Below are 17,302 nucleotides of genomic sequence, written 5' to 3'. Positions count from 1 at the left end.
CTGGGGCCAGTCATTCATGCAACGCCCTCAGACCATTTCACAGAGTCGAATTTACCTACAGTACACGTATCTACATTACGTGCGGCTATTCAGTTTTAGCAGTCTTTGCCATGCACAAGACCTATATACATATTGTGGAAAGTGTCGTTTTATGTGCAATTGCACGTGGCATCCACTGACAAAAAAAATTGGATGAGCGCGCAAATTTCGGGATAAAATGTTGTCGTTCTATTACACTCATTCTTTTTTTTTTTAATACTGTATCCTCTTTATTAAAAATTGATGTTGATCAATGTGAAAAACTTAAAATCGATAATCTGAAGGTAATGGCACCTGGTAACAATGGGAGACCAAATCTCCACGCTCCGCCCGCCTCGTGGTGTTTTGTAACCATCCTTGGCGAAGGATCATTGTAAAGCATTCCATTGCTTTCCTCAAGATATTTAGTGGAGAAACATATGTAACACACGGCACATACACCGCCAATGCGACAAAACATTACGACCTACAGTGTTTAACAACGCTGCAAGTTATGTCTAGCACAGCTACTAGATGTAGTAAATAAACCTTGAGGTCTGGCCCCCTTTATAGTAGTTATTCAGAAAGGAAATAGTCACTATACAGGCCCGTAGCCAGCAATTTCAAAAAGGGGGTTCTTTTTCTGAAAAAGTGGACCTTTTCCCATAAAAACTTCATGTACCTAGGTCAAATTTTACCCAGAGTGGACCTTTTCCCAGCAAAAGGGGCGGTTCTTTCGAACCCCCCGAACCCCCCCTGGCTACGGGCCTGACTATAATATATTAGCCTTATCGCATAATTAATTTTTAATTTCCCATGAGAAAACATCCCGGTGACTCCCTTCGCCACATAGGTTTTCATGTAATTATTAAACAGAGCAAAAAATGTCCCTATTTCTGTAGAATTATAAATTTAGAATTCGCTAAATTGATAAGTTATTCCGACCTGTGCCATACAAGACGAAAATCGAAATAAAATCAGATTTCGACGATGTTACATTCATTCTGTGCTGACCTATGGCAGCGAGTGCTGGAATATTTCCAACACATTGGCAGAAAGATCGCAGGCTGTAAAAGCGTGGTTCATGAGAAGGATGCTTAGAATGTCGTAGAGAGAACATATCAGCAACAAAGGATTCCTAGAAAGAGGTGGAAGCAAAAGAAGTCTGCTTAGAACAATAAGAAAGAGTCAGTAAGAGTTTTTCGGACACGTGATGAGGAAAGGGGGATTGGAGTGATTAGCGCTCAAAGGGAAAATCAAAGGGGAAAAGTAGAAGAAGACGATATATTGGCTCTGTCAAGAGTTTAGGATTATGGTTGGTGTGTCCGGTGAAATAATTCTGAGTTCATCTGAAGAAAGGGAGTTGTAGTCAATGATAGTCAACATCCTTCAAGGACAAGACACTTTGAGAGGTTTGTTAGTTTAAGCCTAGTTTTACAATAAAATATACATCTACCAGTAGTGAGATGTTGGAAATAAACAATCCCCACTTTCACTGCACCATGTGACATTTATATCTGCCATGGCCGTACCAGGACGAAAGTGCAGGAATTACAAGTAATCGACCACAATTGAAAAGAGTAGTAAGTTCAAATCAAACGCCACACAGTGAGTATTTTTGCATTATATAGCAAAAATTTTAAATTTCCATGGCATTTCATCATTTTCCATTATTAATTCCCTAAGGATGTACCCTATTTAAAGCTGTTGAGAAAATGCGATACAATCTTGCTTTAATGATTGAATATTCTAACTGCTATAATGATTCTAACTTGCTTTAATGGTTGAATATTCTAACAAAATATTACACCTGTGATTTAAAAAACCAAAGGCCAAACTGGGACAAAATGCGTCATCTAATCAACTATATACAAGCCTACATAATTTCAGGTTAATGCCCTATCCAGTGATCAGAATATTTGTGAAACTTTTTCCCCGTTTTGATTCCTTAATAATTATGCATCTTGATCAAGTCCGATTAATTGTAGGCCAATCCAAAACTAATCTGATATTAAAAATGAAATTTAAAAAAAAATAGTTTTGTCGTAACATTTTAGTAAATGCGCGATGATACCCACTTAATCATCCGTGGCTATTCCTATCCCTACCCCCGAGGATTGAGGACTACCGGAGTGAGTGTTTTGGCTTCATTATTATTATTATTATTATTATTATTATTATTATTATTATTACAAGGTCTTATCATGTAAAACTAAAAAAAAAAAACTAAAAACTGCGACATAGACATTTTTCATTATCTTTAAATTCCTCATCTCCATTTTTTGGATGACCTGATACAGTTTGTTCGACCTGTGGCGCGTGCAGATTTATGGAAGGTTGGGGGGTCAGGGTGTTGTGTATGAGACAATCATTCATTTAGGCAGATGACTTCGATCCACCTTGATTGGTTAGTAATCGGGAGTCGTAAATCGTCATAAGATGAATTAACTGAGTACTTACACAAAAACACACAAAACGACCTTAGACTGCCATACTAGCCTACCACAACACAAAAATCCATATGAAATCGGTTAAAGCATTCAAAACCATCTAACCCTATAAATGACAATAATCACTGCTGCATTGTACATTGTATCTAATATTACGACACTAGAGTACTTACCAATCAAGGTCACATGTATGCCAGATACGAGGGTCCCACTGGGTATTTTCGTTGCACGTGAAACCACTTCTTATTTCCAGAGATGCGTGAAACGTTCATATTATTTATCTTGATATGTCCTGGGTACATGACTTTAAACTGCATCCTCTGGGGCAACGACGGCAAGATGGTAGGGGGTGTGAGGTGTCCTCCTTTGTGCCTTCAGAACCTCCGGGTACCCCTTGGGCAAGGGTTACTACCCGTTAGCCCCCCATCCTGGGTTACTGGCCCCTCTCTGGGTTATGATCTGCCACAACCTGGGTGGCAGTAGACGCCAGCAGCAGTATTGCAGCATACCGCAGCTCTGGTGCTAGCATCACGTGGCATGGCGGAGGATATCTTCGCATAGAAGACAAGGGCAAGGCACAATGCCCCGGTGGGGTAACGGCGGTGTCACAGTCTACCGTGAATGTCAGAGTTGGAGGTCGGCAGGGCAGCCTCACTGTAAAAAAAAAAAACGCCACACAGTATTATGACCCATTATGACAAGTAGTATATTCGAAGGAAGACTGTGCGTCAGACTGGCCCCACCCTCTGTTGAGGATAAAATAAATTCGGATGATGATGATGATGATGTGATAAATGAATATATAACCCCAATCCCATGACTCGTGAATTCGTAATGTAACTCGAATTCCCTACATTTTCAATGGGATATGAATAAAGTTTATTTTCTGTTATCTGTGATTTGATTATTTTATTTTCCGTGATCTGTAATCTCTACCCCCCACCCCCAATGGGACCCTCAGATTACCTACAGCAGCGGTCGCGTGTTCTCGTAGCTCAAAACAAAACACGCACAGTTCCGGCAAATAAGCTCGTGCTCGCAGGATAAAATTGCATACCCTGAGAATTTGAAAATGCCAGTTTTGAATGAAACCAGGCATCTTGTTAAAGGTAGGTGTATTCTACGTGAGCTGTAGGTGCTCCTAATACACATACACCGGTACATGTACATGTATTGTACCCAGTATATTGATTATTGTGCATGTCATGCCAAAATTGTAGGCCTAGGCCTACATCGGAATAGTGATTAATTGAAAACCAGCAAATTTTGAGTTCGTTCAGCACAGTTTATTTTCATAACATATCAAAATAATGTAAAAGAAATAACCATAGTGGGGTACGTAGTAAAAGACTTTAGGGGGCGGCATGAGAATGATTTTAATGTTGCGTTCAATTGCCTAAGAAGAGGTCGGCTCCACAGGAAAAACAAAAACTGAGGCAAAGTCATTTAAATTAAACCTTCTCACTTCTAAGCCGACTGCCTCCCAGAATTGTGTTTTGAACTTCAAGTAATTATTTTGGCCTCACTATTGAGTATATAATTTCATTTTTATTTGGAGGGAGCAGGAGTTAGACCTGCCTTTACCAGCACATTCTTTAGTATAATATACATGTACATAGTCAGCTGTGGTAACTGTATGAAGAAAATGCTGAGTCATTGCAATAGACACTCTTTCACTTGTCATATTCAGATCACTAAGCAACAGATATGATAGATACAGATTATCAAGGAGGGTTCAAATTCATGTTTATTGCCATTATAATTATTATTATTATTAGCATTCGCACACACACACACACACACACACACACACACACACACTGCAAAGAACCCATTTGTCCATTATTTGAAACAGATATTTCATTTGCAGATCCAGTGATAGCCATTCTGAGAGCTTATACTGAAATTTCCATCTTTATTCATTGCAGTAATATATCCTAGATTTATAAGTGACAGCTCATGCAGGGAATGGCTTATATGTCAGCTTAATGAAGAAGCAGTATAATTAAATTATTGATATCTATATAGGTTTGGTTTTCAGCTAGGGCAGTTGAAATAGTTTTAATATATTGAGGTTAAGGACCTTAGAAACTACTGGTACTGGTATCATTAAACATTAAAAAATATATTATATGCATAATGATTATTTTTGTTGTTTTTCTTTTTTTTTTCTTTATTTCATGTCATAGATAATCAAGGTATCAACTTAATGCTAAAGAGTATAATTTCAGCATCAGACTTCCCTCCACCAACACCAGGGAGATTGAGGCTGTACAGCATGCGATTCTGCCCATTTGCTGAGAGAACAATATTGGTGCTGGCCCATAAAAATATACCGTAAGTTCACCAGTGGTTAATTTAATTAAACTTGATTTTATTTTTAATTTAACAGTGCTTGCCTCAGTTGTTTAGAGTTGTGATAATCTCTCCTTCAAACAGCAGTCAAACAGTGCTATTTGCACTCCACTATTTGATCTTTGTGTCACCAGACACCTTCAGCTGGGAAGTACCCCTGGTAGGATAGAGGGAGGGGAGGGTGGTACCCGCTACCAGGGCGACTGATAGACTTTTTTTACGGTTATTCACAGATATGTCTCTAGCTAGATAGATGGTCATTTTGGTTCTAAGTCAAAAATGACCATCTATCTATCTGGAGACATATCTGTGAATATCTGTAAAAAAATCTTATCAGTCGCCCTGGCAGAGGGTAGGAGGGCAGTGGGGGTGAGACTGAGTGCATGTACACGCAAGGTATAGAGGCTTTAATTAACACCTGTAACCTCATTCCCTGATGGTCCATTGTGAGCCTCTGCAGTATATTGGTATCTGAATAGCTGTGACATTGACTGTTGTCACCTGTGACCCAGCCTAGCTAGCAGGGACATGGGTCATAAATTGATCCTCTTTTAATATGAATCTCCTCACATTGTGCTGAGTCATTTCTGGCGCAGGATCTGCGACATCTGCGGGGGCCCAGGTCTTTAAAAGCTTGTTTGTAGAAACTTATCGTTACTTTGGTATGTGATTTGGTTCAGGTGATTGCACGTAACAAGAGCCCCCCCTCACAGTTGGCAGTTGGGTCAATCCACCTAGACCAATTAATATATATGGTATCTATGGCTCTATTCCCATAGATTTTAGATTGATCTATCCCTGCGGGGAGTCTCACTAGATTACTTTCAGCTAAGATCTAATATTCCGTTTATTAGATCTTAGCTTTCAGGTAATCCGACTTAAATGTCCGTCCTGCCTACTACAAGCTGTAAGGAGGTAATTAACTTTCGTGTCCGCCCGGCTGACAGCTATTTAGCGTGAACCCCCAGGGAGTTGGGTCGATCTAAAGTAGGTCGATCTAATCTATGGAAATGGGGTGTATGGGAGTGGGGTCTGCATGCACAGCTGATGGGTTAGTTTTTTTACTGGGTCATATCAGTTTTAATCTAAATGGTTTATGTAAATAATTTACATACATTATCCTTGGCCATATCATCCAAGTTTTAGATTTACATTTATTGACAGCATTCACACAAGACCCAACTGTGATATTGATAGAAGTATACTTTAACAAAAATTATAGCCTCTTTGTACCCAGTTTCACTACATGGATGCATTAGGAGCCGACTGAAGGGGTAGAGGAGGGGGGGGGGAGCATCATTACTGTGGTGTTAGGGATTAAAAGCTGTTATCTAATCAGAAGATATACTTGGCCTAATTAACAGGCCCACTGTCCACACTGATATATATTGCATTGCATTGTAGATTCTGCCCCCTGCCGATCAATGCCCACTTCCAAGCACATGTTTTAGACCCCGTTCCCACAGGTTTTAGATCGATCTATCCCTGTGGGGAGTCTCACTAGATTACTGTTAATCGGCCAGCTTAAATGTCTGTCCCGCCTACTAAAAGCTGTAAGGGGGTAATTAACTTCCGTGCTCAGTCGGCTGACAGCAATTTAGCGTGAACCCCTAGGGAGTTAGGTCGATCTAGTTGGACCGATCTAAATCTCTGGGAATGCGCTGTAATGGTCCATCATCATCATCATCAGCAGCTGCAGCGGCATGTGGCCCATCCCCACTGTTATCAAATTTTAATACTAAATATTTAGCCAGTTTGTTGCTTCTTCGCAAAAAAATTAAGGGAAAGCATTAAACAGCTGACAAAGGGGGAGGAATGTTATTGCAGCTACCAGTACTGCTGGTTAGGATGCTTTTAACCTTCTGACAATAAAATGCTAATATTGTCATCAGCAAAATTCAGTGATAGCCGAGAGCCATCTTCTTGCATGCACCATTGTTTATGCCTGAATGACTGACAGAAAAAAAACACATTTTTTCAATGGTGTTCATTATTTTTTTGGTATAATTGTGGCTCTGTATGTAATTCTAAAATTCTATGGGCATATACGGGGGGGGGGGGGGGTATTTCAATTTTGAAAATAAGTAACAAGCAACCTTTGTAATCCTTCATTTGTTTCAGCTATGAAGTAGTCAACATCAATCTGAAAGATAAACCTGACTGGTTCCTGAAAAGAAATCCTCTTGGCCTCGTCCCTGTACTGGAGCAGGATGACAGGATCGTGTATGAGTCACAAATCTGTAACGACTACCTAGAGGACATCTTTCCACAAAACCCTTTACGATCAAAAGATCCTTACGTACGAGCCAGGCAGAACATTGTGACTGCTGGACTTGGTAAGGTAGGTATATACATACTGGTATGTATATATAGTATATACACTGTACATGTACATGTATATGCAGCATACAGGTACATGTACCAGTATATACCAGTATACAGGGGCGAATTGAGGCCGTCATCTGGGTTTTCCGGAAGACAGTCAGATTTTAAGTTTACATTGACAAGTATCTAATTTTTTCTGTCGAAAGATGGTCAAAAGTGGAGGATGGATCAACAAAAATCATTTGGAAGACTGTCAGAAAATATATCTGGATCCGCCCCTGGGTATGTGCTGTCAGGGTTAAATACACAATCCTATCACTAGTGGGCTAGATTTGGTCTTAAAGTGCAATTTCAGTTCACAAGTGGTCTTACACTATCCTAATCATTACAGCAGTAGTCTTCAAATGGACTGAATCTGCTTTTAAGATCAAAAAGATCTAACATCTACTTAAGTGGTCAAGCAGTTTCCTCCCCTCACAATGGGGGATACCTCCCCTTACAATAGAGGACACCTCTGCTAACAATAGGAGAATGTGTAAGGGGAGACAACTTAATTGGCTGTCAGACTAGAAATGGTCTTACTCATGTTTTAAGATCATGTAAGACTATTTGTGTTCTTAAATTGCACTTTAAGTCCAAATCAAGCCCACTAGTGTATACGTCCCTGCACCTTTCTTCTGTACATCATTATTCCCCCTGCATATCACCATTCTCCTGCACCATTACTACTCTAAATTGTTACTCCCCAATAGTCTTGTAAAAATGGAACATACTATGGTGCATTTAGGTTCAGATATCATACCAGCTTTGTTGGTCTTACTCTGGGGGGGGGGGGAGAGGGGGGGGGGCTTTTCTCTAAGTGCAATCAGCGGAATCAACTTAAATGTCTGACTCGCCTCCTCGAGCAGCTAAATAACTTATTAGTTAAGGAGATGACCACACTGCCAGAACAATGTTTACATGGTAGATAAGGATTATATTTGTTATTTTATTTCTGAAGTAGTCAGAATCTTGTATGAATGAGTTAATAAGGGGCGACAAAATGTTTTTTACATTTCTCACAATTTTCAAAATGATTTTGGGTATTGCATACCTTTGAAATCTCTAGGAAAATTAAACATTTGCCATGTAAATACATGTATCTAACACTCATGGTTTGCATTAAACTTCTACAGTTCATAGGCCATTCTTACAAGCTAGCCAGAGAGCCAACACCAGAGGCGAAAGAAGAAATGAATACATACCTGGATACATATGAAAATCTACTGGAGAAGCCATTCTTCTCAGGTATTGGGTTGGCCGTATCATGTGATTGCAAAAAAAATCATTCCCAACTTTAATAGAAAATTATTTGATAGCTTAAAGAATACCGATTTTTTTAAATTCCACAGGAATTCATTGAAAGTTCATATTCCATAGCTTTGAGAATACCACCCCAGTGTTTATTGAATCTAGCATTCTTCCTATCACAAGTAAAATGAATGAGTAATAAACCAAATAAAAAACAAGGTGGAAAACATACCACATTCTGGTATTGCATGTTAGTGTGTTCAAAATGAATTAAGTTTTTTAACAATCTGAAATTTACAGGAAAGCATTTTGTACATACACTGTCACACAGGCACATTTGTTAATTCATTGATGAATTTAAGTTGATAAATTAATTTAATTAATTTGGAGAAACCCAATAAGGGGGCATGTCATGTAAAGTTGTACTACTAGTACCCGGTATGTCCAACCATATTAAAAGTTCATTGCTTCACTTTAAATTAGCTGCTTTTCCTTTTATTTATTTATTTATCAGGAGATGAAGTAGGTCTACTTGACTTCCACATGTGGCCCTGGGTGGAAAGGATGCTCGCCTACAAGGAATTCACTGGCTACGAAATCAGCCAGGAAAGATTCCCAAAGCTCAATGCATGGATAGCGAGAATGTGGGAGGTGCCAGCTGTAAAAGCCACAGCAATTCCAGGGTGGGCCCTCCTTGAGTTTGCAAAATCTTACAAGGAAGGAACACCACGCTATGATGAGATAGAAATTTGAGAAGACAGTACGTACGTGTTTTTATTTTTATTATAAAGAAATTCAGAAGTGAAACGGTAGCATTTGGGGACAGTTTAATCAGAATAGGTACAGTTTAATCAGAAACCACATACAGGAGCTTACAGTATTTAAAGGATTTGGAAGGTTTCTCGTAATATACTACATTATACTAGTACAGGAGCTTACAGTATTTAAAGGATTTGGAAAGTTTCTCGTAATATACTACATTATACTAGTACAGGAGCTTACAGTATTTAAAGGATTTGGAAAGTTTCTCGTAATATACTACATTATACTAGTACAGGAGCTTACAGTATTTAAAGGATTTGGAAAGTTTCTCGTAATATACTACATTATACTAGTACAGTAGCTTACAGTATTTAAAGGATTTGGAAGGTTTCTCGTAGATATAGGTACAATTAAATAAGTCAAAATTGAAACAATTTAATTAAGGCACCAGTATCACTGTTAAATTAATTTATTAATTTAAGTAAGTATCTGAAACTTTAAACATTCCAGATATATTTGAATGTTAGTGTATTTTTTATCTTATGTTTTTTTCCTTAAAAAAATAACGTAAATTGGTCTTAAACACATACAGTTTGTATGGTCTTAATATAATCCATGAAAATCTTCATTGTAATAATAAGAGTAATCTTAATTGGTTGTAGGAGCAATTGTATATCTTCATAAGGACACATTCAAATCTCTTAAGAATGTTAGAGGGTCTTTACATTATGAAATGTGTATCTTGAGTTGTAGTACATATCTGAACACTGGAATCATTAAGATATAGCCACAGTATATAGTACATGTACTATATAATAGTACACATTATAGCTAAGGCTTCGTTTTTTTCTGGAGCCTGTACCCAAGTGTTTTTGTTTTTTTAATAACCAACACAGGTTTACTTTGAATTCTAAAATAAGAAAAGTAACATGTTCGTGAAATAATTTTCCCAATGACCTTTTTTACCAACAGGTTTGTGAAATCTGTAAGCTGTTTGTTGCAGAAAGTTTTAATATCTATTTGTTATATTTTGATAACATATTTATGATTTTTTTTCCTTCTACATTGCCAAGAGATCAAGTACCATTTTGATAACTTTTATCCATATATTATAGAGTGATAGATATTTGATGTTGTTTACTGGAATGCTGAATGGTTTACAATGTACATGTACACTGTGATAAAACCAGTATTAGTATATTCCACTCTTGATCAAATTGAGCAGTTACATGACCAAAAGTTGCATGACAGCAGAGTTCAAATTATATGAAAATATACCACAGTAGCAATTTCTTGAAGATTAATGTGTAAGAGTTTAAATAATTTACTTAGAGCATCAGTTTAACCTTCAAACTACTTATGTGAAACTAGATAAAGTCAAGATATATTGAAATGTTATAGTATATATATATATATATATATATAAAAATTTGCATATTTTAAACAAAATGTGATATTCGAAAGTTTTAAATGGTGGGATTCATATAAAAATAATGTATTTATGTATACACGCAGAGATATATATAAATATTACCACATGTCAACTTTGATTAGAATTGTTATGATTATTTTACCACATATTTGTTGATTTTTTTAATACTGCAAGGACTGGATAAAATGTATTAATTACACAGTTAACAAGTATAAAAAGAAATAAAAAGCAGAAATGATTAATGCTTATCATAAAGAGCTACCAGTAGTTGTTTCCTTCTTAGCAGTTTATTATCATGAATTAGGAAAGCACTCATAGAGTGCAGAGCTCCACTGAGGCAGCTCAGTTCAGGTTTTTCCTATTTAATATTTATTTATTTATGAACAAATAAATTATTTAATCACCATCAAAATTTACCAATTCCCAACCAATATATAAATGGTAGATTCTTTAAAACAAGTTTCATGGGCAAGGGGGTGGGCTATTATTATTTTTTTTTTTTCATCTATTTATTATTTTATGATTTTTTTAAAATAATCTATTTATGCTATTTATTTATTATATTATTATTTTGCTAATTTTACTAATATTTCGGAGTGAGAATTAAGAACTGATGATCAACTAAGGGAAAGGCATCCCCCCCAATCTACCTTTGGTTATGAATATCTACTGCTGTGTATTTGACAAGTGGGAGCATTTCTTCTTCACAGTCGGTCAGAGCTTTATGAAATTTACTTTATTCAGACATGATCTAGGATTTTTAAACGATGAAATAAATACAAATTTAACGTATTTTTTTTTTCACATCTGCGAATACACACGATGATTAATAATAAACCCTTGGATGTTTCTCACCTAACACAATAGCACGAAACTCATGCGCTAGCATTCCTATATTGACGCTTCTGATAGGTAGGTACTGGCTGTGCTAGCGCACAAAAGCAAAGGCCTCAAAAAGTGTGGACCAGTTTGCGCACCCGCCACGATGCGGGAGCTCTCAATTTTTATCTTACCTCTCATCTCCTGAACTCGCACACTCCTGTAAAGCCAACCGGTTTTGCCATCAAGAGAGCTGTGAGTACAGTACCATCCATCTGCTTGTTGAAGCTCTGGTTGCATGGCCCATTCGATGGAACGCATTGAGCAAAGTTGTAACACAAATGCTGTCCTTATCAAACATCCTTTCACTGATTGAAAATGCTGAAAGATAATCCCAAAGAATGTCTAAACAGAAGGAAAAAGGTGGAAGAAACTCACGGTAACAGTCAGCAATTTAAGCTCGGGCAGGCACATGTGCGCCCCAAGGGCATATTGAGCTTGCAATATTTTAGTTTTAAAAAAGTTGTAGATTGAAATTTCTGAATGATAATTCCAAGGTACCGGTGTATAGAAAAAATAATAATAGATGTAGTGGGTTAAATTTAGTGGATTTTATAGTTTATAGAGCCTGGAGAATTACTTCATATATGAATGAGTGTTTTTCTCACTGGAATATCCTGGATTTAGCTTGGAGCATAACATAAAAAATTTCCTCGTTTTGCAAGTCAAATATAAAACGGAAGCTGACGGGAACTGGTATTTTACTGTTATATGCAAGACAGAGGAGTGAACAAATTACATGTTTTAGTCTCATTGACTTGTAATACTTTTTTTTTTGGGGGGGGGGGGCAACAACTGTGCCCTTCTGAAGTTAAAGAGGAAATGTCTGCTGTACCAAACCCCTTTTGATTCACCATTGCCCATAAGTCTGCATATGTCATAAAGCCTTTAAATGTTTAATTATGAGATTCTGCATGCCTACGATGAGAGGGAGAATTCATTGGAAGTCACATATAGGAGTGAATATTTTATTCAGCTTATTGACGCACAATAAGCCTGTGTGGACGAGGGGGAAGAGATAGCCATCTTCAAAAATAAAGACGGAAAGGAAGGGAAATCTTTATGGAGGAAATCACATTTTTCTCCAGAATACCATTATCTAAGGCGAGTGTTCATTGCCGTTGGAGCAGAAATTAGACCTCAGTTGAATTTATCATATTCAAATGGGTGCTTATATGACCATTGGTTGCAATCATATCTCATGGCTGACATTGTATTTCATTTCCAATATACTTGTGCTGCAATTTTGTCTATGATATGCCTTCTCATGAATCTTCAGTAACTCTACTTTGAAATCTGAACTAAATACAAAAGTAATGAATTATTTATGACTTGCAATGATCTCTGGTGTCACAGGCTTATATAAACCCATTTCAGGTTAGCAAAAATTAAATATACACACAATGGATAATAGAAGTGTCACCCCCTGAATCAGAGTAATCAAAGTAGGTAGATCTTGAGTAGTTATAATGCCTGCTCTACTTATAATGTATAAAACTGCTGTACCATGGAATTGTATTGTTGGCATTTTTGTGAAATTTGATGTTAATAAAATGATACCAGGAGCATATCATTCTACAGTCATTTATCTCCCCCAAAGTATTGGTTCAGTAGGGGTGACACTTCTATTGTCCAGTGTGTGTATATGTATATACATGCGTATATGTATATGTATATGTGCGTACATGCGGTATGAAAATACCCTTACTCAATATTGAGCACTATTAGTACATGCATATTTTAGTGACACGATTGTTCGGATTTCCTTGCTCTTACTCTTTCCTCTGAGTTTGGAATTGCAAAAGGGTTCAACTAAATGTTTTTCTTTCATATTTCTTTTTTTTTACCTTTGAAAATATCAACTCTCCACCCTCCCCGCCCCCCCCCCCCCCCCCCCCCTCCAAAAAAAAGAGAAATTTAGAGTCACCTCTACCGGTATTTAGAATTTGTAGTTTTAGAATATAAATGTAAATACTTACAGTACAATACCTGGCAAAATAGTATATGATCAAGTAGACACTGTGGCCCCAGCCCCTATTCTGTCATAAGGGGGTATCCATACAAAATTGTCTTCTATACACAGCTTTACACGTCTTTTTATGTACCATTATTGAAGAATTGTTTGGTATATTTTTAGATTTATTTCTGCATATTTTTGCTATTAAATTCGGTCTGCCATCATCATTATGCAGTTTACGCAATAAAAATTACCCGCTGGCAAATACACCGTGTCCCCTTTACTAGTACTTTTACAATGTGTCTATATTATTGGCTGTCTGTGTGTATGCATGTCATTAATTGATGTTATCAAGTGCAACTGTGGCTTTATGCAGATGATGTTCACTCTTCAAACAGAATAGATCGTGTGTTTCTTTCTTGAATCTATCCATTCAAATTTCAGTCCAATTTTTCTTTCTTATTTTCTTTCTTTCTTTCTTTATTTCTTTGTTTATTTATTTATATCAGAAGCAGGCGTGAAGCCATCCAGATGCCTAGGTATTTTATCAAAAACATGGTGAACGAACTAATGGAGCGAAATTACGCCTTGAAATTTATTTGAATCACGATTTCTGTTTTTTTCTTAAATTCTTCCCAACTTCACCAAAAGTAGATAACATTCAAGTATTAAAACACTAATCGCCTTTCCTCATATTTGCTTATTTCTAGTCGTCTGTTTAGTTGTGTTTACATTCCTCTTTATACAGTCATCTACTTTCTTAATTTCGGTAGTTTCCACCAAATTTCTACCTATGGCCATTACGAGACTATTTGTATATCTGCAAATCTCGATAACATTTTATGCATTGTGTAGATTGTACAGCCCCATCACGGTTAGTTATTACAATGATTGTGTATTGTGATACAAAAATTCACCTCATGTGTTTTGAAGTGCATTTATATTTTACCTTTACCATGGAGTTAGTTTTGTTTAGTTTGCCCTGTTTTTGTGCTCATTAACCTCAATGTAAAGATTGACTGGGCAATATACTTTTACAATAACTGTTAGCGCCGTCCCCCCTCCCCCCCCCCCCCCCCCCCTTGTTCATAAAGTCCCACTTGTCAAGTGGGCGTCACGTCAGTACAGGTATAAATTATGGATGGACTAAATAAAAAAATTCTACTTTTTCATTACGTAAAACTTTGTTACTTATAAATTGGATGATGGGTGCGTCACGTAGAATCTAAATATATGATATATTTCATAGAATTAAAATTTTGTTCTCTTTCCTTCCGTAAATGAAAATTTTGCACAGCTTTTGGCTTAGATATCGTGAAAATAGCTTCATGTAATTATATTTTCTTGGTATTTAGTGACCCTTGAGAGAAGATAACAGTTCAAACTAAAAATAGGCTACTAGTAGATGTGCTTAACAAAATCGAAAATGCAATGTCCTATGCACACACATATAGATTGATATTTACACTGTAAAACCCTATGAAAAGAATGCATTGAGGCCATTGCTATTTTATCACTGTACAGGTAGTTATGGATATGTCAGGATTTGTACACCCCTCCACCTCCACACACACACACACACGCACGCACGCACGCACGCACGCACCAAAACACAAACACACACTCACACTCACACACACACACACACAGTTTTTTATGTCTAGGTTTGCAAGAACAATTATGCAGATTAAACTGTTTTTTATTTGTTTTTAATTGCTGGCACTCGTCCTAAAATATCCCAGTGATGGCGGTGTGTGTGTGGGGGGGGGGGCTCTTTTTATGTGTGTGTGTGTAAGCACACCTGCGCGTGAGCGTGCGTCCGCACCGTTTGTGGAGGGGATCCTGTCATAATTACCACTGTCGTGTTGGCGCTGTGTCATGTGCAAATGGAAGGGCATAAAAACTCTTCATTATCTTCACAGATTGGGGTTTATACCCCAGTACTTACAGTAACTTATAGTAACTGGCTCGCGCTGCCAGTAATTACGCCGCCGGATATTCAGGCCACAGACCATGATCATAAGACATACCGCAAATAGAAAATAGAATTTAGAAAATAGACATTGCATGTGAACGAAGCCTTAGTCTTGTTCCCGTTCAGTGTAGTACAATATGTACACGTGCACGTAAAACCACCCTTATGTTCTTTATAACATGTCATAACACCACTGACGTTTTGAACCACACGAGATTTGTAAGGCAGATGTTTCCTTAGAAGAACTGACACATTGAGTGGCGCTTGTTCCACTGTCAGAGTTTCTCAGACCGACTATGGATTAAACGAAGATATCTGACGTCATTATAAACCAGATTATATATTAGGAGCATCTTCACACCCGTTAGAAAATCAAATGACCTAGTCGTTCTGTGACGTCAAACGATGCTATTTTGCAGACATCTGGTCTAAAATTAGCCCAACAATTTGAACGTGGCCTTTTATTGCCCACTGGATAATAGTCCTTGGCCGACAGGTCGATCACCCCATCGAATGATCTCTGTTTCTTACATTTCGATAAATCGTCGTACAGAATTTAACATAGCGTACTGGTAGATCGCTCCTTGTGTCAACCTTTGCAGTGATAACTCATTTCAGCCTCTGAGCGCTGGTCACACAATTGAGTCAAACTAGGTAAAACAACATGCTTTAATTTTATTTCTATTTTATTTTAATTTTTATTCAATTATTTTTACCAGAAAGCATTGAATTATACGAGATCATTTAAGTGCCCCAGAAAAACAAAATTAATTTGTTCAATGTATTTTGATTTCCTTTTCAAATGAACTAAATTCTTTTTAAAACAAGCTGCGTTTTTGTGGTCTTTTTCTCACATTTCCCGGCTCCTCAATGCAGGTGTAAGTGGGATGGTGGCTGGGAATGGGCCTGCTTCCTTGAAACAAATATCCGTGCAGATATTAGGAATTAGGAGCAAAGCAAGGCTGATTTGTTAAATGTACCGTCAGCTCCCCCCCCCCCCCCCCCCCCCTGGATGTTATATGTCTGTGGCGATATGAGCTTTGTTCGGTTTTAAGGGTGCTTTTCGATGAAATGCAAGTACTTTCTCTCGGTATGTGTGTCAAAAAATACACTGCCACACTCTCCCGCTGGAGGTGTTCTGGCATATATCGCTCAGTTGACAGAGTATCATGTCACACACATTGCTTGCTTGAACTACAGTATATAAGACCAAGAGCAGGATTTTACCTAGTTTCATGTACCCTAGGTTCCAGATTCCGGTATTGTCAGCTCGATCTTGATTTCATATATAACCCATATCAACAATACTAAAAGCGACTCCATCACAAGGTATATATTTAACAAGCTAGCTTTTACGTTGCTCTGACACTCAGGGTAAGTTTCATGTCCAGTAGTGAAAAATAAATAATTAACTAGGATACCTCTTAATACTTCTCATGCGGACACATGCAGTTATTTGTGTGAGCTCGTAAATTGTCTAGACTTTGTACTGTATTGTTGAATGTTTGTAGGCCTACGACAAAAGGAATGAAATTTGTTGGCTCTCATTACAAATCAAGTAATGAATGTGTTGACAACAGGGTAGCTGGAAATTTGTATAAATGTTCAAAACCTGGGACTTTCATTTATTGATTTAATTTCATTTTTCTATTTCACTTTTCTTTTTCTTGTTATTTCTTTTTTGTTAGCTTATAAATTAATTTTATTTATTTATTTAAACGGGTAAGGTTATCTCCCTTTAAAAACATTATTTTCCTTTCCCTACCCCTACATGACCACATACCTAAATGAAAAATTTTATGGCATGTTGCTAATATTTTGGACGAATCAATATTGTATCATGGTACCTTCCCTGTCAC

The 17,302-nt window shown here is 37.3% G+C and overlaps 1 protein-coding gene across 1 annotated transcript; it reads left to right on the top strand.

The window, feature by feature from the left end:
- The first annotated feature begins 3,399 nt into the window (after window positions 1-3,399).
- On the top strand, window positions 3,400-10,610 carry LOC106159330 (glutathione S-transferase omega-1). Its single transcript, XM_013535592.2, has 5 exons — window positions 3,400-3,577; window positions 4,700-4,805; window positions 6,945-7,164; window positions 8,324-8,435; window positions 8,953-10,610. The coding sequence occupies exons 1-5, from the start codon at window positions 3,541-3,543 to the stop codon at window positions 9,189-9,191; spliced, it is 714 nt and encodes a 237-aa protein (XP_013391046.2). The 5' UTR covers window positions 3,400-3,540; the 3' UTR covers window positions 9,192-10,610.
- Window positions 10,611-17,302: the final 6,692 nt, after the last annotated feature.

The sequence above is a fragment of the Lingula anatina genome, chromosome 4 (assembly GCF_051362555.1).
Source record: "Lingula anatina isolate TDL-2025a chromosome 4, LinAna3.0, whole genome shotgun sequence".
NCBI lineage: Eukaryota > Metazoa > Brachiopoda > Lingulata > Lingulida > Lingulidae > Lingula > Lingula anatina.
The sequence above is the reverse complement of the archived record's forward strand: the minus strand, read 5'-3'. Positions and strand labels throughout refer to the sequence as shown.